The sequence below is a fragment of the Oryctolagus cuniculus genome, chromosome 4, assembly GCF_964237555.1.
Source record: "Oryctolagus cuniculus chromosome 4, mOryCun1.1, whole genome shotgun sequence".
Classification (NCBI taxonomy): Eukaryota; Metazoa; Chordata; class Mammalia; order Lagomorpha; family Leporidae; genus Oryctolagus; species Oryctolagus cuniculus.
Genome location: NC_091435.1, coordinates 5,720,113 through 5,744,272, shown reverse-complemented (window position 1 = coordinate 5,744,272; position 24,160 = coordinate 5,720,113). Strand labels below are relative to the sequence as shown.

Sequence of the window (24,160 nt, the reverse complement as noted above, 5' to 3'; positions counted from 1 at the left end):
TCTCCCTCCCTCACCCTCTCTCTCCTTCTCTCTCTCTCTCTCTCTGTCTCTCTCTGTCTCTCTGTAACTCTCCCTTTCAAGTTAATAATTTAGAAACCAACCAACCAACCGGAGTGAGGTGGCCTGTCCTCCTGGGGTCTGTGGGTGGGACTTGGTGGGGTTTTCCTCAGGGACTGGGGCAAGGGGGGAGGACGGGAGCAGCTGCCCTTGACCCCGTCTCGTCTGCAGCGGCAGGAGAAGGCCCGGAGCAGAGGCAGGCTCCCGTCCTTCGCTTTATTCTGGTTGGTTCATCGGTCACCTCCTAGCAGGATGCCCTTTCGTGGAAAGAATCCGTCCCGCTGTTATTAAATGCCTGCACGTCAGGTTCCCTCGCAACAAAGTTGTGGACCCACGACTTCGTGCACCATTTTGGGCAGGAACTAGTTCCCACAATGCAACCGTGGCTAAATGTCTTTCAGTTTATCCCCGGTGCGTGAATGTGAGTGGAGATGTGTAAACTGCAAAGCCTGATGTCCAAAATTATACTACAGGCAGATGATAACCAGCGCCTTCCCATCAATAAACTTATTTTTCGGGACCAGCGCTGTGGCGAAGTTGGCTAGGCCAGGGCCTTTTCCAGTCACCTGCTACTACGAGGTCTTCCACTTAAAGTTTACATTTAGGAATCAACGTGAGTCAACTTGGGGAAAGTATTAATTAAATGACATAAATAGCTCCCAGACAACGACAACCAACAGGTCCACACTGCATCAGCGCGAGCGGTCGGCGGGCACGAGGTGCCTACGGAAGCCCGGAAGGCCAAGGGAGCGGTGGGACCGTATCTACCGCTCTCTGCACTCGGGCGTACCGCGAAAAATGGCTCGCCTCGGCGCAGTGCGCACGCGCGCCGCAGCGGGCCTTAGCGCGCAGGCGCGGCCGCCGGCGTGGTGCCGGCTGGGCTGTGGCGGCGGCGAGCGCCAGGCATGAGCGCGGCGGAGGCCGACCGTTGGGCGTGGCTGCTGGTGCTCAGCTTCGTGTTCGGGTGCAATGTCCTTCGGATCCTCCTCCCGTCCTTCTCCTCCTTCGTAAGTGGCTGCCTGGCCTTCCAGCGGCCGGCGTGGACGCCGGCTCCGGGCCCGGCGGCGCAGGGGGGACGTAGCGGGGGTCTCCCCGGGCCGCCTCGAGGCCGGGCTCACAGCGAGATGCTGCGTGTCGTTCCCGCGGACGAGCTGCGGGGTTTTCCCTCAGGTCCGGCGCTCGGGGTCCCCGGGGCGGGGGCGGGGCTGGGCCTCGCGGGACCCCGGGAGCCCCGGGTGGGCGGCAGGTGTAGACGCCGGCTCCGGGCCCGGCGGCTCAGGGGGGGCGTAGCGGGGGTCTCCCCGGGCCGCCTCGAGGCCGGGTCACCCGCGAGATGCTGCGGGGTTTTCCCTCAGGTCCGGCGCTCGGGGTCCCCGGGGCAGGGGCGGGGCGGGGCCTCGCCGGACCCCGGGAGCCCCTGGGTGGGCGGCAGGTGTAGACGCCGGCTCCGGGCCCGGCGGCGCAGGGGGGGCGTAGCGGGGGTCTCCCCGGGCCGCCTCGAGGCCGGGTCACCCGCGAGATGCTGCGTGTCGTTCCCGCGGACGAGCTGCGGGGTTTCCCTCAGGTCCGGCGCTCGGGGTCCCCGGGGCAGGGGCGGGGCGGGGCCTCGCCGGACCCCGGGAGCCCCTGGGTGGGCGGCAGGTGTAGACGCCGGCTCCGGGCCCGGCGGCGCAGGGGGGGCGTAGCGGGGGTCTCCCCGGGCCGCCTCGAGGCCGGGTCACCCGCGAGATGCTGCGTGTCGTTCCCGCGGACGAGCTGCGGGGTTTTCCCTCAGGTCCGGCGCTCGGGGTCCCCGGGGCGGGGGCGGGGCTGGGCCTCGCGGGACCCCGGGAGCCCCGGGTGGGCGGCAGGTGTAGACGCCGGCTCCGGGCCCGGCGGCTCAGGGGGGGCGTAGCGGGGGTCTCCCCGGGCCGCCTCGAGGCCGGGTCACCCGCGAGATGCTGCGTGTCGTTCCCGCGGACGAGCTGCGGGGTTTTCCCTCAGGTCCGGCGCTCGGGGTCCCCGAGGCGGGGGCGGGGCGGGGCGGGGCCTCGCCGGACCCCGGGAGCCCGGGGTGGGCGGCGGGCGTGCAGCGACCCCTCCAGGGCGGGGAGCACGTCCCCCGCCGGGCTGGGCGATGACTGCTGTCCACGGGCCCGGGAGTCGCTGCCTGCGCCGGGTGAGGTCGCCGCCCCCTGGCCTGCAGAATTGGGTCTGTGCTTAGAGTCTCGCTCCCGGAGACGGCGAGGTGGGGATGGCGTCCTTGCTGGGCTCCTCCTCAGGGCGCCCGTGGGGCTGCGGGGCGGCGAGGGGCGCCCTCCGTGTGACCGCAGGGCGCTGGGGCGGCCTGGCCGCGGCCGGGCGCTCGGAGCCTGGGTGCCTGGGTTCCAGCGCTGTGCTGGACGCAGGGCCTGTTTTCTGCGCATGCGTGGTGGCCGTGGTGTGTCAAGACTAGGTGGGCTTGCTGCTGCTTTTATTATTCCACCACTGCTCGGTTGAACCCGTGCTTCCTACAAAATTGTATTCCGGGGCCCTGCTGTCACCGTTGTCTTGTGATGCAGCGAATTCTCTTATTTTTTGAAAAGGTTATTTATTTGAAATAAATAATGAGTGACAGTGAAGACAGAGTGACAGGGAGAGACAGACAGAGATCTTCCTGGGTGGTTTACTCCCCAAATGGCCACAGTAGTTGGGGTGGGTCAGGCTAAAGCCAATAACTCCATCCAGGTGTCTCCTGTGGGTGGCAGGGGCCAAGTGCTCAGGCCGTCTGCTGCTGCTCCCCCAGGTGGATTGTCAGGGACCTGGATCAGAAGCAGAGCAGCCAGGACTCTTTTTTTTTTTTTTTTTTTTGACAGGCAGAGTGGACAGTGAGAGAGAGAGAGACAGAGAGAAAGGTCTTCCTTTGCCGTTGGTTCACCCTCCAATGGCCGCTGCGGCCAGCGCACAGTGCTGATCCGAAGGCAGGAGCCAGGTGCTTCTCCTGGTCTCCCATGCGAGTGCAGGGCCCAAGCACTTGGGCCATCCTCCACTGCACTCCCTGGCCACAGCAGAGAGCTGGCCTGGAAGAGGGGCAGCCGGGACAGAATCCGGCGCCCCGACCGGGACTAGAACCCGGTGTGCCGGCGCCGCAAGGTGGAGGATTAGCCTACTGAGCCGCAGCGCCAGCCAGCAGCCAGGACTCTTAAATAAGACTAGTTTTTTGTTGTTTTGTTGTTGTTGTTGTTTTTTAACGATTTATTTATTTGAAATGCAGAGTTACAGAAAGGTAGAGAGAGAAAGAGAGAGGTCGTGCATCTGCTGGTTCACTCCCCAAATGGCTGCAGTGGCGGGAGCTGGGTCAGTACAAAGCCAGGAGCCTGAAGCCTGGAGCATCTTCTGGGACTCCCACAAAGGTGCAGGGCCCAAGGACTCAGGCCATCTTCCACTGCTTTCCCAGGCCACAGCAGAGAGCTGGATCAGAAGTGGAGCAGCCGGGACTTGAACTGGCGCCCATATGGGATGCTGGCACTGCAGGCAGCAGCTTTACCTGCTGTGCCACAGTGCTGGCTCCATGAATTCGTGCTCGCTCGCTCGCTCTCTCTTTTTAAAGATTTGTTTATTTGAAAGAGTTGGAGAGAGAAAAGGAGAGGCAGAGAGAGAGAGAGGTCTTCTATCTGCTGGTTCACCCCCCAAGTGGCTGCAATGGCCAGAGCTGTGCCGGGAGCCAGGAGCTTCTTCTGGGTCTCCCACGTGGGTGCAGGGGGCCCAAAGGCTTGGGCTATCTTCCACTGCTTTCCCAGGCCACAGCAGAGAGCTGGATTGGAAATGGAGCAGCCGGCCTATGAACCAGTGCCCATATGAGATGCCAGCACTGCAGGTGGCGGCTTTACATGCTACGCCACAGCGCCGGCTCCGTGAACTCTGGTAACACTGGTGCCTCCTTAGAATCTTTCCTGATGCTGCCATTTATTTATTTATCTGATTGTGTACTTGAGAGGCAGAATGACAGGAAGAGAGAGAAAGAGATTGATTCCATCCATTGTTTCACTCACCAAATGGCCTGCAGTAGCCAGAACCGGCCCTGTCTGAAGCCAGGAACTTGATCAGGGAATCCCCGGTGGGTGGTGGGAGCCCGGGCACTTGGACCACCACCTGCTGCCTCCCGGGTGCATCCGTAGGAAGCTGCATGGGAAGTGTGGACTAGCCAGGACTCCGAAAGTGTTTACTGGATGTGGGTCTCTCAAGCACGGCTTAACCCTGTGCCACAATGTCTGCCCCGTGCCCATTCCTAAAGGTGACGACCCAGGTCCTTAGCATTGCTTTAGATGCCCTCGTGGAGCTGGCCTCTGCCCGTCTTTCCGCTTCTTCCTTTGTTGTAAAATGTACATCACGTCATAACCACTCAGTGCGGTGGCGCCTTCACCATCTGGAACGTTTTCTCCTTCCGCAGCTGAAACTCCGCACCCATTAAATGTTAACTCCCCCTTCCTCCCTCCCCTGGCCTCTGGCGACCACCATCCTCCTCTCTCTCTCTCTCTCTCTAAATCTGACTTTCAAATAAATAAATAAATCTTTTTTTTTTTTTTAATTTATTTGAGATGCAGAGAGAGAGAAAGAGAATGACCGACCTCCTCTGGTTCACTTACCAGCTGCTAGCAACAGTGGGGGCTGGTCCAGCCAAAGCCAGGTGCCAGAAACCCCACCCAGATCTCCCACCTGGGTGGAAGGAACCCAAGTATTTGAGCCGTCATTGCTGCTTCCAGGGTTCACATTAGCAGGAAGCTGGAATTGAGAGCCAGAACCAGGACCCGAAGCCAGGCACTATGCTATGGGATGTGGGCATCCCAAGTGGCATCCTAACTGCTATGCTAACGTGCCCCGTCCCCTCCCCGTGATCGCCATCCTAATGGATGCCAAGTGCTCTGGCCGAAGTTTCGGTTTGCATTTCCACGCTAATTAGCCATGCTGGGTGTATTTCACGTATTTACGGCCTTCCATGATGCTTTGTCCGCACATTTTGTGTGTGTGTTTTTTTTTTTTTTTTTTTTTTTTTTTTTTTTTTTTGACAGAGTGGAGAGTGAGAGAGAGAGACAGAGAGAAAGGTCTTCCTTTGCCGTTGGTTCACCCTCCAATGGCCGCCGCGGCTGGCGCGCTGTGGCCGGCGCACCGCGCTGATCCAATGGCAGGAGCCAGGAGCCAGGTGCTTTTCCTGGTCTCCCATGGGGTGCAGGGCCCAAGCACCTGGGCCATCCTCCACTGCACTCCTGGGCCACAGCAGAGGGCTGGCCTGGAAGAGGGGCAACCGGGACAGAATCCGGCGCCCCGACCGGGACTAGAACCCGGTGTGCTGGCGCCGCAAGGCGGAGGATTAGCCTAGTGAGCCGCGGCGCCAGCCCATTTTGGTTTTGTCTGCAGTTCCCAGCACGTAACTCCCGTAGCCTCTGCTGTTTCAGGAAGGCCTCAGGTCAGTGAAGGGGAAAGACTGTTTTGTTGTGATGTTGGGCCGCTGTGGAGCTCAAGAACAGCGTCAGGAGGCAGTCTCTCTCTCTCACCCTCTCCTGCCTGCCTTTCGCCTGCTGCTTCTCCTCAAGGCAGGCGTGGAAACTAGAATCTCTCTTCCCTAAGGTGCATCGTAGGAACTACAGTACACTCCCAGCTTCCCCCGTCGCTGCCTTGGAGCTGGCCGTGAAGAAGCTCCCTGGCTGGTGTTGTCCGCTAGCAGATCGCAGGGTCCTCGTTTCAGGAGTCCTGCGCCACGCTGCAGAGGACGGCGTGCTGCGTGGGGAGGCCAGGAGGAACCTGGACAGACAGGCCCAGGGCACTTGCAGACCTTGCCCTTCTACCTCTAGCTGTGTGTGTACTTCGTAGTAAACCAGTGAACCTCTGTGTTGCCTTGAGTTCTGTGAGCTGCTTTAGCAAATAATTTAAAAAAAAAATTTATTTACTTATTTGAGAGCCAGTTATGGAGAGAGGGAGGGACAGAGACTTCCATTCACTGGTTCACTTCCCAAATGGCTGCAGTTGCCTTAGCTGGGCTGATCCGAAGCCAGGATCCAGGATCTTCTTCCGGGTCTCCCATGTGGGTTCAGTGACCAGGCATTTGGGCCATCTTCCACTGCTTTCCCAGACACATTAGCAAGGAGCTGGATTCCAGCCGGGACTTTAACCAGTGCCCATATGGGATTCCAGCACTTCATGGGAGGCTTAACTCAGCCACAGTACCAGCCCCACAAATACTTTTTTTTTTTTAAAGATTTATTTATTTGAAAGTGTTGGGGGTGGGTAGGTGGGTATCCATTTCCACCAGCTGATTCATTCCCCAAATGGCCACAATGGCCAGGGCCAGGCTGAAGTCAGGAGCCAGGAGCCGCATCCGGGTCTCCCACATGGGTGCAGGGGCCCAAGGACATGGGCCGTCTTCTGCTTCTCCAGGCACATCAGCTGGCAGCTGGATTGGCAGTGGAGCAGCTGGGGCGTGAACTGGCACTCACGTGGGATGTCAGCACCTCAGGCAGTGGTCTAACTTGCTGTGCTACGTGCTGGCCCCGGGATACTAACTCTGTGTGAAGTCTAAATACCCTTCCACGTGCAGGCTCCTGTGCATCTTGTCACATCCCCTCCATTCTTCTGTGCATCTGCACCCCGGTTCACCTCATGCTGGAGCCCGAGAGTAACCTCAGCTGCCCGGAGAGGGTGTGTGGTACCGTCTCCTCTGGATTCTTCCATCGTTTTGTCAGCTGACGGGGTGGGGAGTGCGTTTGGGATATGGCAGTGGCTACACTGACAGCTCTCAGCATCCTGGACTCCGTGCTCTGCACAAGTCTGTTTTCACCGGGCTCACTGCGGCAGTGTAGACCTGCCTGAAGCTTTGTCCTCAAGGCTGGCAGTTGATCATTTGGGGGTGGGAACAGTGGGCTCGTCCTTGGACCCGTGTCCAGGTGTGTGCCTCTGCGGGTAGCACAGCTTCTCTACCCTCGAACCAGTCACGCCTGTAAAGCCCATTTCCCCAGTTAGAACACTGTTCAAAGGGGCAGCATACAGTTGTCCCAGCAGGTACAGCCGCCGTAGTCGTTCAGCCAGGGAAAAGGGTTAAGTAGACGCGCTTTGCCTGCTGGCTGGGTTTGTGGTGCGTGCGACTCTGGCCCTGGCAGGCTGAGTGCTGCCCCCTTGCAGTCACTAGGTGCGCAGGGACAGACCCAGGGCCAGCGGCAGGCGGGCTGGCAGTGCAGGCCTGCGGACGTGGGGCCGAGCCCCTCCACTTGCGGTTGCCCGTTCCAGCGTCCTCTGCCGCGGGGCCTAGGAAGTCCAAGCTGTCCAAAGCCCCTGGTCCAGCACACTGGGGGGCGGGAGGCTGCGTGCGGACACTGGTCCCTAGTGTTGGTGGGTTGGAGTTCGTCTAAAGTCCCTCCCTTTTATCTGACTGGCCGTGGGGCACACAGACGAGAGAGCCCACTTGACTTTGTAGTGACCCAGGGCGTCTCCTTACGGTGGGAGGCGTAGCAGCACGGAGCTGGGGGCCGCAGTGCGCAGGCACCAGTGCCCGGCCGGCGAGCTACACCCACTGCACAGGCGCCAGCCGCCCCTTGCTCCCAAACCCCCTTGGACGCTCTAGGGCTTGGCCTGGGATCTGCCCTGCAGCTTGGTTTTTGGGGCCGACCACCATTGTTAGATTTGATTTAAAAGGTTATTCTTCATTTTGTGCTCTAAAATGTGACCACTCCCCTTACCCTGTATGATATTGAGGCGCAAGGTGGACAGGAAGGACCTGCCACTGGGGGTCTCCCTAGAGTCCGGCATCCTGTTGCAGGGAGACCTCTGAGCAGGAAGAGTGTGCGTGCCCTGCCGGGGCCTGTGTCTGTGGTGCCCGCGTCCCGGTCCCAGGGGTGCCCTGGCCGGGCATTCCGGGCAGAATGGCATTTGGGGCTTTCTTGGCCTGGAGCTTCACTGCCCAGGCGGTGGAGTCGGTCCGTGGGGGACGGTGTATGCCGCCGATTCATGTTTGAGTGGGTCTGGCCCCCGAGGTTGGCCAAGGCAGTGAGCTCTGCGTGGCCCCGGAGTGAGGATGTGATAAGCACAGGTGGCCTGGGTGTAGACAAGGGTGGGTGATGCTGTGCTGTGCTCCACGTTTGGAGCCATCCTGGCAGACCTGCGTGAATTTCGCTGCTTTGGAATTTTGGTAGACCTGTCTCAGGCTGTCCATGGCTGTCAGTTCTGGGTTTTCATGGCCTGGAAGGTAGTTTCTGGGTACATAAAAAGACTCAAGAGATTATTGTTCTAAAAAGGAATCTGCAGTGCTATATTTAATTTTTTTTTTAATTATTTATTTGAAAGGCAGAGTTACAGAGAGGCAGAGAGAGAGAGGGAGAGGGAGAGAGAGAGGTCGGCCATCCATCTGCTGGTTCACTCCCCAGATGACAGCAACAGCCATAGCTGGGCTGATCCGAAGCCAGGAGCCAGGAACTTCCTCTGGGTCTCCTACATGAGTGTGGGAGCCCAAGCTCTTAGGCCATTTTCCACTGCTTTCCCAGGCCACAGCAGAGAGCTGGATCAAAGTGGAGCAGCTGGGACTTGAACTGGCACCCATTTGGGATGCCGGCACTGCAGGCAGCAGCCTTACCGCTATGCCACAGCGCTGGCCCTGCATTGCTATATTTAAATTCAGACCTTACAATTCAGTTCATAATAGAACATTTTGATAGTCACATGTGGGTCTTGGATGTTGATGTTTGTCACCTGAATATCCATTTTTGCCTTTTCAGTTATTAATTGGTGCATTTTCATAATGCTAAACGATATTTCTGCACATTTTTTTAAGATTAAATTAAATTAATTTATTTGAGAGGTAGAGTTACATAGGAGAAAGAGAAAGGTCTTCCTTTTGCTGGTTCACTCCCCAGATGGCCACAGTAGCTGGAACTGGGCCAGTCCGAAGCCAGGAGTCGGGAGCTTCTTCCAGGTCTCCCACACGGGTACAGGGGCCCACAGACTCGGGCCATCTTCACTGATTTCCCAGGCCATAGCAGAGAGCTGGATCAGAAGCGGAGCAGCCGGGACTCGAACCAGCACCCATATGGTATGCCAGCACTGCAGGCGGCGCCTTTACCCACTACTCCACAGCACTGACCCCTAAAATAATTTTAAAGTAATGTTTATTGAAGTAAATTTGCATGTGATAAAATTATTCTCTCAATCCTTTCCCCCACTCTGCACCTGTTCCTTGGCTCGAATTCTAAACTCCATCCTTGGGTTTCCTGCTCTTGAAAGCTGATTCTGCTATTTTTAAAGAGGCTTTGGTCCGCTCCTGCTTCTTCTCCAGGGTGGGTCAGGCAGGGGTATGTCTCCTTTAGTGGGAGTGTTGGGTGGTAGTCAGGCCAGGGCAGAGTGTGCCTCAGAGAGCTGGGCTTGAAGACCCCACTGCTGGGCCAGTGCTGTGGCACAGCGGGTTAAGCCGCCGCCTGTTTTGGCAGCATCCCATTTTAGATTGCTCGTGTGAGTTCTGGTTGTTCCTCTCCCGATTCGGCCCCCTGCTGTGTGCCTGAGAAGGAGGAGATGATGGCTCACGTGCCTGGGCCCCTGCACCCATGTGGGAGGTTAGGCTGGAGTTCCTAGCTCCTGGCTTCCACCTGGCCCAGCCAGCTTGTGGTGGCAAATTTGGGGAGTGAATCCGCGGGAGAAGATCTCCATCTCTCCCTCTCACATTCTGTCACTTCGTCCTTTCAGAAAAGAATCAGTCTTAGAAAAGGCAACCTGTTCCTGACTCGGAGCCCTCACAAGCTGTGCGTCAGCCGAGACGCTGTGCAGGCATTCTGGGTGGCCTCCCCACGGCCCTGCGTAGAGGCCGTGCACAGGGGCTGGCGGTGGCCTCCGCGGTGCCCAGGCAGACCGGGCCGGCTCAGCTTCCTGGGCCTTGGGTGGAACTGCCTGACTGTCGGCAGGCAGAGGGAACCTGTGGCTGGGGAGGTGAACTCACTTATTGTGCACTTGTTGTGTACGGTGTGTTTTAGATACACTGTTCCATCTTACGGATATTGTTAAAGTTTCAAAACAAACACAAGCTTGCAGAAGAGCTTTTCATACAGTGTAGAAACCCGCTTTACTGAGAGGAAGCCGTCAGCCTGAGCCCCTGCCCAGGGCACGCTGATGTGTACACGTGGCTCCGTGTACAGTGCGGCTGTCGAGTCGGTGGGGATCGGGCCGTCAGGTCTGCTCAGGTGCCCTGCTTGTCCCCATCGCATCTTTTGCAGGATGAGGGGCTGTTTGCCGATCACCTGGGGCAGGTCTCCAAGGCATGCTCTGAGGATTTTTAGTCTTCCAGTGCCAGCCTCCTCCAGACCGCGTGGACCCTGGCACAGGTGCCGCTTGGCGGCCTCTGGCATCGCGTCCCCTGCGCTTGCAGCTGCCGGGGCTACAGGAAGGATCTGGCAGGTGTGAGGCGGACGCGCCAGGTGTACAGGAGACGGGGGGTGGGCACTGTGTGGCAGGCGAGCTTCCAGCACACACGGTTCCTCTCTGCGGGCCTGCGGGCGCCTCTTTACATACGTTTACGTCTCTATGCGTGTCTCCATCTGAGACCACCAAGAGTTCACACGTTCCATTTCTGGGCCAACACCACAAGGTTCCTTCCTCAGAGTTACCCTTTGTCATCAGTCCTCTTACCTGTTCTCTCATCCTCCCTGCCAGCCCCTTCCCTGGGGTGGACGCCTGCTTCACCCCCACGTGGGCTCTGACACTGTTTGGCTGGGTCCCCCTCTCCCACTTAATGTTTACTTATTTATTTTCATCTGCTTGAAAGGCAGAGTGACACAGAGAGAGATCTTTCATCTTTTGGTTTACTCCCCAAATGCCTGTAACCGAAGCCAAAGAGGCTGGAACTCCATTTGGGCCCCCATGGGGCAGCCGGCACCCACGTGCTTGAGTCGTCATTAGGGGGCTGGAGCAGAAGCAGCACTCTGATCTAGAACGTGGGCCCCACACGGACGTGCTGTGCACAGGCCCACCCCGGCTGGGTTCCGTCCTCCTGTCTGCACCTCCTGCGCGCTCGTCCTGCTCAGATTCTGGCCCTGTGCCAGGCTGCCCTTTCTTGGGGACTGTGTGACTCGGCTTGTATAACCGTAGCCTCCCTCTCTGCGGGAAGGCCCTGGCACTGGGCCGCGGGTTATGGCTGGTGTCCTGCACTCCCACCTTGCTCGGCCCCATCTAACCTAGGACTGATTCTTGAGGAATTCAGGGAGGAAAATGCATGTTTCCTGTCAGTTGACTGACAGGTGATCGGCTTGGTTTTCATTTTATAATTGCAGTTTCCGCTTACAGTGCCAGATGCGTTCCCTCGTGGAACTGCCTGTGATTCCCCACTAAAGGCCAGGGCCTCAGTCCAGAGCACTTGCTGGGGGTGTAGAGAACGTGAGAATGCTCCGCGCTCTCACGACAGCGCGAGCAGGGGACGGTTTCCCCAGGTCCGTCCGCCACGCGTGGGGCTTGTGGAGCTTACACGGGTGTTAAGGACTGGGGCTCAGGACTGGGGCTGGATTCTGTGCGTGTGGCAGTAGGGTAGTCTCCCTGTGTTTGAGCAAGGACCTAGGTAGCTTTCTGAGTGTCTGGGAATGCTCAGGCCTGCAGGGCAGGCACGCAGCTGGCCAGGGCGTGGAGTGCCAAGACTCTGTGTTTCTGGGTTGGGGCCGCGGGGTGCCTGTGCCCGTGGGGAGAGCTGACCCCGCTGTCCGTCCCGCCAGCTGTCGAGGGCGCTGCAGAAGGATGCCGAGCAGGAGTCGCAGATGAGGGCGGAGATCCAGGACATGAAGCAGGAGCTGTCCACAGTCAACATGATGGACGAGTTTGCCCGGTACGCCCGGCTGGAGAGGAAGATCAACAAGATGACAGATAAACTCAAGACGCACGGTACTGCGCCAGGCGTAGCCTGAGACCCTCCCACGCACTGATGAGCAGAGACGGTTTCTGGACAGATGAGTGGGACGCGTGCTTCTTGCTGTGTGAAGTTGTCTGGGAGGAACTCAATGACAGTGACCTTTAGTCTCTCCCCACTCTCTGAACACAGACTCGTGTGTGCTCTTAGGTTTCCTCAGAGCCAGCTTGCTACGGGGGCTCACATTCAGCTCCTTTCTGAGAGGAGGCTCCCGGGGGCTGTTGTGTCCACCCTAGGAAGTGCCCAGTGCTGTCCGCACGTGAACATGGACTTTACAGTGCGCTGAGGTGAACCAGGTTTGCAGGGAGGGCATGCCCAGAGCCTGCTGTGTGTGCACAGGGAGGAAGAGAGTAAAACTCAGAGGGGCTGAGCTGTCATGGAGGGATCTGCGGGCTGTGTAGACCAAAAATGGAAGAAAATTTAGTCCTGTTGGCCAGTAGTGCGTTCAACCTAAAAATATTCTCCAATTAGGTGAATGATATTAAGCATTTTGAAAATTAAAGCATTGCGCAATCTGAATTGGATTCTGTTTTGAATAATGTAGCAAAATGATGAGTGTCTTATTTTTTTTTTTTAAGAAGAATTATTTATTTCAAAGGCAGAGTTGCAGAGGCAGGGAGGGAGAAAGAGAGAAAGAGAGAGAGAGAAAAAGAACAAGAACTCTTCCATTTGCTGGTTCACTCCCTAAATGGCTGCTACTGCTGGAGCTGGGCTGATCCAAAGCCAGGAGCCAGGAGCTTCTTAGGGCCCAAGGACTTGAGCCATTTTCTACTGCTTTCCCAGGCCATAGCAGAGAGCTGGATAGAAGAGCAGCTGGGACTCGAACCGGTGCGCATATGGGATGCCGGCACTGTAGGCGGTGGCTTTACCTGCTACGCCACAGCACCAGCCCCAAATCTTTTAAAAATCCTATTTTATATTTTATTATTTTTTTAAGATTTTATTTATTTTATTTGAGAGGTAGAGTTACAGACAGTGAGAGGGAGAGACAGAGAGAAAGTTCTTCCTTTCATTAGTTCACCCCCCAAATGACCGCAGTGGCCTGAATTGCACCAGTCTGAATCCAGGAGCCAGGTGCTTCTTCCCGGTCTCCCACGCGGGTGCAGGGACCCAAGGACTTGGGCCATCTTCTACTGCTCTTCGAGGCCACAGCAGAGAGCTGGACTGGAAGTGGAGCGGTTGGGACTAGAACTGGCGCCCATATGGATGCCTGTGCTACAGGCGGAGGATTAACCTACTGCGCCACAGCGCCAGCCCCTATATTTTATTTTTGAAAGCTTATTTTTTAAAATTTTTGACAGGTAGAGTTAGACAGTGAGAGAGAGAGAGAGAGACAGACAGAAAGGTCTTCCTTCCGTTGGTTCACTCCCTAAATGACTGCAACAGCCAGAGCTACGCTGATCCGAAGCCAGGAGCCAGGTGCCTCATCCTGGTCTCCCACGTGGGTGCAGAGGCCCAAGCACTTGGGCCATCCTACAGTGCTCTCCCGGGCCCCAGCAGAGAGCCGGACTAGAAGAGGAGCAACCGGGACTAGAACTGGTGCCCATATGGGATGCTGGCGCCGCAGGTGGAGGATGAACCTAGTGCGCCGTGGCGCCAGCCCTGAAAACTTAAATTTAAAAGGAAGAAGGAGAGAGGGAAGGGGAGAGAGAGACAAAGACAAGACAGATCTTCCATCTATGTTTCATTGTTCACATGCCTGCAACAGCTGGGACGGGACCAGGCTGAAGTGGGTTTCCCATGTGGGTGGCAGGGGCCCAGGTGCTTGGAGGACCGTCGTCTGCTGCCTCCCCGCGTGTGCATTAGGAGGAAGCTGGGTTGGAAGCGGAGCTGGGGCTCACACCCAGGCGTGCTGGTAACAGATGTGGGTCCCAGTCCAAGCTCCAAGCAGCATCTTAACTGCTGTACCAGTGCCTGTTCCTTAAATGTGTTGAGCGACTGTTGCACTTACAGTCAGAAAATACTTTATAAGGGAAAATAATATTTCTGTGTACTTGAGTGTCGTCTTGATTTTTCAGAGCTTATGTAATTGTTTTGTTCTGTTTTTCTTTTCAGTGAAAGCACGGACAGCTCAATTAGCCAAGATAAAATGGGTTATAAGTGTTGCTTTCTACGTTTTGCAAGTAAGTGTGCTATGGTGTCACCCCAGGCCGTTAGAGCTGGCGGTGGCTGCCATTGTGGCCTCCAAAGGCGGGAATCTGGGGCTGGGAATTCAGGCTTTTCCACTTTGAGCCGCTGGGTCATGTGGCCTGGGCAGCGTGCAGCTCTGAACACCCTTTGAGTTAGTGACTTAAGACTAAAAGAACGCCTTTCTCTTGATTGGAGTTGAGAAAGATTGGGACCTTTTGGCCGATGAAGCCTAAAGGACTTTTTGGGAAGGCTTTCGCATTGCCCTTGTTTTATTGTAGCCTTATGGGCCTGGGGGCGTGCGGTGAGGAGCTTAGGGGGTCTGGTGTTTCCTCAGATTGTCAGTAGCTGTGGCCGCTGTTCCCTGGTAAACTTAGGATTCTATCTCCAGGGAGGGAAGCCGGCTTTCTCCTTGGTGTTGGCTCCCAGCTCCCTTGCCTGGGGATTTCTGCTTGTTTTGCTTCTTCTCAGGGACTCTTCCTATTTTTGCCGCTGCGTGCTGTTGGAGGTGCTGGGGGAGCTGTTGGAGGTGCTGGGGGTGCTGTTGGAGGTGCTGGGTGAGCTGTTATAGGTGCTGGGTGAGCTGTTGTAGGTGCTGGGGGTGCTGTTGGAGGTGCTGGGTGAGCTGTTGGAGGTGCTGGGTGAGCTGTTGTAGGTGCTGGGTGGGCTGTTGGAGGTGCTGGGGGTGCTGTTGGAGGTGCTGGGTGAGCTGTTGGAGGTGCTGGGGGAGCTGTTGCAGGTGCTGGGGGTGCTGTTGGAGGTGCTGGGGGTGCTGTTGGAGGTGCTGTTGGAGGTGCTGGGTGAGCTGTTGCAGGTGCTGGGGGTGCTGTTGGAGGTGCTGGGTGAGCTGTTGGAGGTGCTGGGGGTGCTGTTGGAGGTGCTGGGTGAGCTGTTGGAGGTGCTGGGGGAGCTGTTGGAGGTGCTGGGGGTGCTATTGTAGGCGCTGGGGGTGCTGTTGGAGGTGCTGGGGGTGCTGCCGCGGCCACTGTTCAGCGGCTGTTCTCGGTGACCCCAGAGTTTCAGTACCATGTGTGATCTTTCCCGAGGTAAAGGATTTACGCCAATCTTGCCGAAGTCCTGATTTTTAGGTATATGCTTAAAATTTTTATTTATTTGTTTGAAAGAGAGAGATGCCATCTGCCAATTCATTCCCCAAATGCCTGCAACGGCCAGGGCTGGGCAGGCCAAAGCCAGGAATCCAAAACTGAATTCAGTTTTCCCATGTGGGGACCCAAGCGATCACCTGCTACCTCCCGGTGTGCGCGTTAGTAGGGAGCTAGGTTGGAAGTGGAGGAGCCGGGACTTAAACCAGGCACTCTGATAGGGGATGTGGGAGTCCCAATAGCATCTTAACCACTGCACCTAATGCCCACCTCTTTTGGGTGCATTTAATTATCTGATCCAGAGGCACTGTCATGTGATGTGATGTAGCGATTACATACAGTGGCCTTCATTTTAGGGTCGCTGTTTGAGTGGCGTATCCAAAGCCACCGAAGGCATGCTTCTGGGGAAGGGATGAAAAGGCAGACACATGTGCACCCCTCCCCCCCCAAACTTACGGAGGACCCACCTCTGCATGCTGACACGCACACGTGCAGGGAGAATTCACTGTTTCTCAAGGAGCCTGCTGAGAATACAGTGAGTTTAACGTGTGGTGTGGCTACTCTAAGGAGGTCCTCAGTGGGAGACTGGTTAAGTTATCAGCTCATTTAAAGAGTATATAGGAGCGGGGCTGTGGCTTAGTAGGCTAAGCCTCCGCCTGCAGTGCCGGCATCCCATATGGGTGCCCATTTATGTCCTGGCTGCTCCTCTTCTGATCCAGCTCTCTGTTATGGCCTGGGAAAGCAGTGGAGGATGGCCCAAGTGCTGGCCCCTGCACCCATGTGGGAGGCCCAAATGAAGCTCCTGGCTCCTGGCTTTGGATCAGCTTAGCTGTTGCAGCCATTTTGGGAGTAAACCAATGGATGGAAGACCCCTTTCTCTGTATGTCTCTACCTCTTTCTGTAACTCTTTCAAATAAATAAAATAAATCTTTAAAAAAGATGTGAACTTCATATAAATGAGGATTCTTCAAAAAGTTAATAAAAATATGTATTATGAAAACACTGTGCATGGAATTCTTTTGTGCCAAAATAAATTTACATACATATATAAAAGGTAAATTTACATAAAGATTTATTTATTTTGGAAGTCAGAGTTAGACCTTTCATCCACTGGTCCACTCCCCAGATGGCTGCAGTGGCCAGGGCTGGGCCAGGGTGAAGCCAGGAGCCAGCAGCTTCACCTGGGTTTCCCACGTAGGTGGTAGAGGCCCAAACGCTTGGCCCATCTGCTGCTGCTTTTCCTAGGCACAAGGAAAAGCCAGGAGCTGGATTGGAAGTGGAGCAGCCAGGACATGAACTGGTGCCCATACGGGATGCCGGCACTGCAGGCTGCAGCTTTACCCTCTAGGCCACAGTGCTGGCCCCCTAAGCTTCCCATTCAATGCCATTTTCCATTGAAGTCGCACTTGGGGAAGCAGGAAGGTGCCGGCTGGCGTGAGGGCTGCCCCTCGTGGGCAGTGTGTGCCTGCGTCCTCCTCTACGTGGTTTCAGCACTGGAAGCCGAGGCTGTGCCCGTGGGCCGCGAGGGCCGCCCTGATAACATGAGAGGTCATCAGTCTGCAGTTTGTTTAGCCCTTGTTTGTGTTCCCCCTTCTGTCTGTGGTATCTGCCGCGATGTGGCAGGTCGGCTCCCTCACCAGACGTGTCTTTGCAGGCGGCCCTGATGATCTCGCTCATCTGGAAGTATTACTCTGTGCCTGTGGCTGTTGTGCCCAGGAAGTGGATCACCCCGCTAGACCGCCTGGTGGCTTTCCCTTCCAGAGTCGCAGGTAAGACTGCTCTGCAAACAGCGAGGAGGAGCATGGGTGGGCTTCCGTGGAGGCGTGCGGTGAAGGGCTGGGGGCCTGACGTCATCCTCCCCCTCCTCCAGTGCTGCGGGCCTGAGTCCCGGCCTCCTGAGGCTTGCTGTGAAGACGCTGAGGCCTGGTGGACTCACTTGCCTCGTCCAGGGTCAGCGTGAGGCCCCAGGTGTGCTTGCGCTTGGAGTCTGCTGTGCTGTTTCTCCAAACATCCCCGCTGGCCCCAGGTTATTTCTCTCACGTCCTGGTCAGGTTACAGGGCCTCTGCAGCAGCTGCTGCCGGCCTGCTTTAATTGGGAAGACAGTTCTCACTGGAGTACATGTCTCTGTAGAATGATTAGAAATGCAGGCACATTTTTGTAAAAACCCCGTTACTGGGACTAATCCCTTAATGTGATTTTTTTTTCAAGCACTCTCCATTTTTTTTCATTTATTTATTTATTTATTTTTTGACAGGCAGAGTGGACAGTGAGAGAGAGAGACAGAGAGAAAGGTCTTCCTTTGCCGTTGGTTCACCCTCCAATGGCCGCCACGGCCGGCGCACTGCAGCCGGTGCACTGCGCTGATCTGAAGGCAGGAGCCAGGTGCTTTTTCCTGGTCTCCCATGGGGTGCAGGGCCCAAGCACTTGGGCCATCCTCCACTGCACTCCCTGGCCACAGCAGAGGGCTGGCCTGGAAGAGGGGCAACCAGGACAGAATCTGGCACCCCGACCGGGACTAGAACCTGGTGTGCCGGCACCGCAAGGCAGAGGATTAGCTTATTGAGCCATGGCGCCGGCCTCCATTTATTTTTATATAGTTAAGGTCATCTGGTGCATACCATTTCATGCCCCTGATTAATTTATATTGTGAGTCTGTTCCTATGTGCTTCTGTTTGGGATATAACAAAATACCAAAGCTGTTGGCTTACAAACGACAGAGATTCATTTCTCACGGTCCTAGCGTCTGGGAAGTGCTGGATCAGGGTGCGAGCGGACTTGGCGTCCGATAACACCAGATTTTCTGGCTTCTCGAGGGTGTCTTGTGTCCTCACATGGTGAATGAAGGCGAGAACGCACATCCTTTGGGCCTTTTTTTTTTTTTTTTTTTTGAGATTTATTTATTTATTTGAAAGACAGAGTTACACAGAGAGAGGTAGAGACAGAGAGAGAGGTCTTTCATCTGCTGGTTCACTCCCCAGAGGGCCGCAATGGCCAGAACTGCGCTGATCCAGAGCCAGGAGCTTCTTCCAGGTCTCCCATGTGGGCTTCTACTGCTTTCCCAGGCCGCAGCAGGGAGCTGGATTGGAAGTGGAGCAGCTGGGACTAGAACCGGCGCCCATATGGGATGCTGGCGCTTCAGGTCATGGCATTAACCTGCTGTACCACAGCGCCGGCCCCTGGACCTCTTTTTTGAGAGCACCACACCCATTCATGGCTGCTTTGCCTTTAAGACCTGTCGGTCACCTCCCAGAAGGCCCCACCCCCATATGTCACTGTGAAGGTTAGGATTTTTTTTTTTTTAAAGATTTATTTGTTTATTTGAAAGTCAGAGTTACACAGAGAGAGGAGAGGTAGAGAGAGAGAGAGAGAGAGAGAGAGAGAGAGGTCTTCTATCCACTGGCTCCCTCCCCAGTTGGCTGCAATGGCTGGAGCTGCACTGATCCGAAGGCAGGTCCAGGTCCCCCACGTGGGTGCAGGGGCCATCTTCTGCTTTCCCAGGCCACAGCAGAGCGCTGGATGGGAAGGGAGCAGTGGTGCCCATATGGGATTGCGGTGCCTCAGGCCAGGGTGTTAACCCGCTGCGCCACAGCAGCTGGCCTGGAAGAGGGGCAACCAGGACAGAATCCGGCGCCCCGACTGGGACTAGAACCCGGTGTGCCGGCGCCGCAGGCGGAGGATTAGCCTAGTGAGCTGCTGCACCAGCCTTACAGTCTGAACAGGAACAGGCGTCTCGAGAGGGAATGGGGAGTTCACCCAGCGTCTGGGTCAGTGGCCTTTCTGCTTAGCGAGGAGCCCAGCCCTGGACTCTGTAGAGAGCCTTATGAACTTGAACCTGGGAGACACACCCTTAGTCTCATGGTGAAGGACTTTATCTCCTGTGAGTGGAAGGGAGTGTGGTATTCTTTCTGACGCTGAATTTCTTTGTTTTAGGTGGTGTTGGAATCACCTGTTGGATTTTGGTCTGTAACAAAGTGGTGGCTATTGTGCTTCACCCTCTCAGCTGAGCAAGATGAACGCGGCAGGCCGGCTCTCCTCGCGTCGGGCTGGATACCTGATCCACACTTTCCTTTTTAAGGGACAAAGACGCACAGTTCAGTTTCCTTTGTGGCTATGTTTGTTCTTGGACTTTATTTGAGATTCTTATAAGAATCCCGATTTTTCTACATTTGTCATTGAGCCAGAGAGGCTGTTTATGACGTGTGTCCCAGGCAGCGCACACGGTCCCACTCGCGTGAGAAATGGGAGAGGCTGTGGGCATCTGCACACTGTTCCTTGTGGTGTGTACTCTTGGCACACTCTGGTTGTCAGAAGTTCCTGGCAACCTGAGTACCTTGGAAGACTTAGCGGTATTTTAAACTCAATTTAGAAAATAATTTAATGTCTCTACTTGAAAATTTGGTTTTTAATCTCATGTCGTACAACTTAAAGATGACACTAACTGACATTGCTTTTCCTTCTTCCATTTAACATGTCACTGGTTGGCCAGGTGTTTGTGTTTTCTTCTTGAAGCTGTTGATTTTGTTCATTACACTGTTTTATAAATGTATTCATGAGACCATAATGTGTTTGGTGTTCAGATTGTGTTTGTATTGAAAACGTTTCAGGTGAAGTGTGTTTTATGAGCATTTAATACTTACGCTCTGAAGAATGGTCTAATAGTCACGAAACCTGCCAGGAAGCCTGGTTACCTTAACGTGGGCGCCGTCCGGCTCAAAGTGGGATTCCGCTACGTCTACTTTGTAAAACACTTGTGCAAATTAAACTCTTCAAGTGCTTGTCTGACGTCTTCCTCACAGCCACGTACTTGCTAGGAGCAATTCGTAGGTGGCGCGTGGTTTTAACACTTAGCCAAACGAGTAACCACGGCCTGGGGAGCTGAACCCTGCCGCGGGGCTGCATCCTCGTGTGCCCTGCTCATCTGATGAGTCGTTCAGTATTATCTTGGCTGATTGTTTGCAGTACTCTGGTTCTTGAGTTTACTGTCAGACTAAAGACCACTGGAGTGGGTTTAAACCCCCAAGAGGCTGCAGGTTCCCCCAACACCGTGCTGACCTCGCTGTAGGAAAGGACACAGAAGCAGGGACACAGTGGTGTTTATGGCAAGCAGCCTCGAGGACCTGGTCGGCAGCTTCCAGTGTGTCATCACCACCACCACGCGGCACAAGGAGGCTGCAGGGCCTGGGCTCCTGTCCAGGCTTCAGCATGGAGGGCGCCTGCCTGGCTCACTTTTGTGAGCTGCAGGCTTAAATGGCAGGTGGCCAGGGATGTCCTTGGGTCATTTGTCAGTGTGCCGTGTCCCTGACAAGACCCTCACCTCCTAAGGATGTGTGCTTTCAGCTGTCAGCTGCAGGGATTTTGACGAATCTCAGAGGTTAGGGGACAGGTTGGGAGTTCACTGCTATTAACTCTTTGCACACATTAATTGTGAACGTGCAGTGGGGGAAGTTGGTATCTCACATCATTGTGTTTTCTCAGACTTTGAATTGGTTTATTAATAGGCAATAAACAAGTAGGTAATAAGCGTCAGGAGACGCCATGAAGGATCCAGTAGAAGTATGTCTTCCATGTCCTGTTTTGTCAGCCATCTCCCAGAGTCTCCCAGTGATACCCCGTGCACTTATGCATAATGACATTTTACAGCTATACAATGAAACTTAAAAAATGCACTACTTGTTTGCTGCTGTTGTTTTTACCCAAATTCATAGAAAGGCAAGTGAGGGCGTCCACAGGGCAAGGGGTGGCTGCTGCTGGCGGCTGTGCCCCTGCCTTTCTCTACCTATGTGTGTGTGTGGTGTTGGCGGATAGCTGGAGGGTTTTGTTTTGTTGAACGATTTTGGCTGTGTTTTACAGCTTTGTGTGAACACAGACACCTGCTTGGTTTAAAATACATCTCAACCTGACTTCAGGCACTGATGTTGGGGTGCCAGGGGTTCAACTGCCGCCTGACACTGGCATCCTGAGTTCGAGTGCTGGTTTGAGTCCAGACTGTTCCACTTGCAGTACAGCTCCCTGGGGATGAATCTGAGAAAACCAAGGAGGGTGGCCCAAGTTTGTGGGCTCCTGCCACCCACTTGGAAGACCCAGATGGAGTTCTTGGCTCCTGGCTCAGCCCGGCTCAGCCCGGCTTGCTGTGGCTGGCTGGGGAGTGAACAAATGGATGGAAGGTCGCATTCTCTCTGTCTGTCCCTTCCAGTCTGTTATTCTGCCTTTCAAATAAATGAGTGGATAAATCTTTCCAAAAAACACTTCTCAATTTTGTCATAACTTACAGTACATCCAGCAGGGAAATCTTTGTATGGGCAAGTGCATCCTCATTTGCCTGTGGACGTTGTGTGCTCCCGAGGCCAGACTGGTTTCCTGGCCCTGATCCGGGAGGCTCTGGCCTCCCGTGGTTTTTCTTACACACGGACGGTGTGGGGTGTGGGGTGTGGGGTGGGTGCTGGCTCATGTTCCGCAGAACTCTGAGACTTTAAGCTGTCTCGCACTGTGGTGATTTCTTTTTCCTTCTGCTGTTTGTCGGAACATCTCACAGTGGGTAGGTAGCATCCAGTCCGTGGGCCTTCTAAGTCCTGTGAAATCATTTGGTCTGGCCCTGCCCAGGCAACCACAGGCTGGACTCAGAATTCAGTGAATCTATAGCAGGCTACTTTTTAAGTTGATAAGTTTGTGTGGCCCTTGAATGATGTTATGAATATCCAAATGGCCCATGGCAGATAAAAGGTTCCCCACTCCTTAGTTATAGTGATTTGTCAGCTAATTTTTTATTGACTTAAGGGTGTCTGTTCTTGCATGGTTTTGTTTCTAATGCTTTTTTAAAAAGATTTTTTATTTGAAAGGGGGAAATAGAAGGAGAGAGAGAGAAATCTTCCATCTGCTGGTTCACTCACCAGATGACCACAACAGCTGGAGCTGGGCCAGGCCAAAGCCAAGAGCCAAGAGCCAGGAGCTTCCTTTGGGTCTCCCACATGAGTGCAGGGACACTTGGGCCATCTGCTGCTGCTTTCCCAGGCACATCAGCAGGGAGCTGGATCAGAAGTAGAGCAGCTGGGACTTGAATTGGCGCCCTTGTGGAATGCCGATGCCACAGGCGGTGGCTTAACCCAGCGTGATCAATTTTTATACTCCTGTTCAGCCATCCTTGCATTCCAGAAATAAGTGACACTGGTCATGGTGTATAATCTTGTTAATGTGTTGCTAAATTTGGTTCACATTTTATGGAGGACTTTTGCATCCGTGTTCACGAGGGGGAGGCATTTGGTGCAGCGGCTAAAGCTGCCGCCTGTGATGCTGGCATCCCATTTGGAATTTTTCCCCTTTGTGTGGGCCACGTAGCCCATCTTTCCTGGTTTTCCTTTTCTTTTTTAATGTCTTGTTGAAAATTAGATAACTGAAACTATCATTGCAGTGGTTTTTGGAAATCAGAATCTCTGCATTCTCCAGTTGGCTGGATTTTTTTTTTTTTTTGGACTGCTTTTTGTTTAGTGTTGGTTGTTGTTACAGGATGTCTCTGTGCTAGGGATCAGCCTCAAGTGTACAAAGGTCCTCTGACTTCTTTACTGAGCCTGCACCTTTCCCCGGCATGCACAGACACTTTCTGATTTTCCCTGTTTTTGTAGTAACTTTTCTTAAAAAAAAAAAAAAAAAATCTTGCGACAGAAACAGAGGGCATGTGAATCCACCTGTTTGTTCACTCCCCAAATACCCACAACACTAGGGCTAACGCAGGGTCAGAAACTCAATCCACGTCTCCCGTGTAGGTGGCAGGAACCCAAGCACTTGAACTGTCCCTGCTGCTCCCTCCCCAGGGTCTGGGGTCAGGCGCCAGAGCTGGGTGTCAGGCTCAGGTGCTTGGAGGGAACACGGGCGTTTTAAGTGGTGTCTTAACTGTGGACTACACACCTGCCCCGCTGTGATTACAATTTACAAAAAAAAAAGTATTTGAAAGGCAAACAGGCACCTTGATCTTCTATTTCTGGTTTACTCTCCAAATGTCTGCAACAGCTGGGGCCGAGCCAGGCCAAAGCCGTGGGTCTCCCATGGAGGCGGCAGGGGACAGTGCTTGAGCAGTCACCTGCTGCCCCGGGTGTGCATTAGCAGCAGGAGGCTGGAGTCGGCAGCAGAGCTGGGGCGCTGGAGGCGCGGCACAGTGGGTCGTGGATGTCCCGAGTGGCCTCTTGGCTGCTACACGCGTGTGTGTCCCTGGAAGTGCTTCGGATGCTCAGCCTTTGGCTCGCAAAGGAAGATCATGAAACAGTTGAGGGGGGGAGGAAAAGGGGTACCGGCTTTTCAGATGCCCTGTAAGTCACTGCAGCTTACAACACGTGAGCGCAGTAGCTACAGCCAGCTGCCTCTGCCCGACCTCTGTGCTCGGACGCAGCGGTCCGCGGTCAGGGCACGGGTCCCCGGTAGCAGGATGGGCTCCTTTTGCCCACCTTGGCTCCTGAAAGCTGTGTGCTCTAGGAGCACAGGCATAGCTGCCCACCACGGGGCTGGGTGTGGGAGGTGGGCAGCTGTGAAGAAGTGGGGTTACTTGTGGGGGGCAACTGGACTGGACTAAGTTACTGGAATTAAGACTTATTCTATGCATCTGCTCTCCCACAATATGGCGCTGGGAGAGGAGAAAACAGCTTCTACGCAGCTGCCTCTTGCCAACTTGAGTGATGACCTCCAGGAGCTGATCCTGCTCCTGATTGGAGGAGAGCAGCGTACTCGGCGTGTGGGCAGCCGAGTTGGGATTGGTGGAAGAGGACTATAAAGGAGGAGAGAGACAACATGCACCAGGAACATCTATCTGAAGGAACACCTGTGCAGCCCCCGAGAGAGCCGGCCAGCGGTGTGCCGCTCCCCCGCGGAAGTGGGGAAGGTGGCAGGGGGAACCGCCCTTCCACGGAGGTGGAAGGGATGGTAGCCAACCCAGGAAGAACCAGCAGCAAACCCGGGGAGGGCCGAGCAGATGAAAGAACAGCGCAGGGTCCTGTGTCGTTCCTCCACGAA

At 55.1% G+C, this 24,160-nt stretch overlaps 1 protein-coding gene across 3 annotated transcripts; it reads left to right on the top strand.

Moving 5' to 3' along the window:
* Window positions 1–962: 962 nt before the first annotated feature.
* On the top strand, window positions 963–19,941 carry GET1 (guided entry of tail-anchored proteins factor 1). 3 transcript variants are annotated; one of them, NM_001171290.1, is given in 5 exon segments: window positions 963–1,064; window positions 11,745–11,910; window positions 13,991–14,058; window positions 16,820–16,934; window positions 19,097–19,170. In NM_001171290.1, coding segments are annotated over 5 exon segments (525 nt in total).
* Window positions 19,942–24,160: the final 4,219 nt, after the last annotated feature.

Coding starts and splice junctions, on each gene's coding strand:
- GET1 (XM_070071669.1), top strand. CDS start 1,786: ATGCTGCGTGTCGTTCCCGCGGACGAGCTGCGGGGTTTTCCCTCAGGT. Junction 2,041..11,744: donor GCTGCGGGGTTTTCCCTCAG/GTCCGGCGCTCG, acceptor CCGTCCCGCCAG/CTGTCGAGGGCGCTGCAGAA. Junction 11,911..13,990: donor AGATAAACTCAAGACGCACG/GTACTGCGCCAG, acceptor TTTTCTTTTCAG/TGAAAGCACGGACAGCTCAA.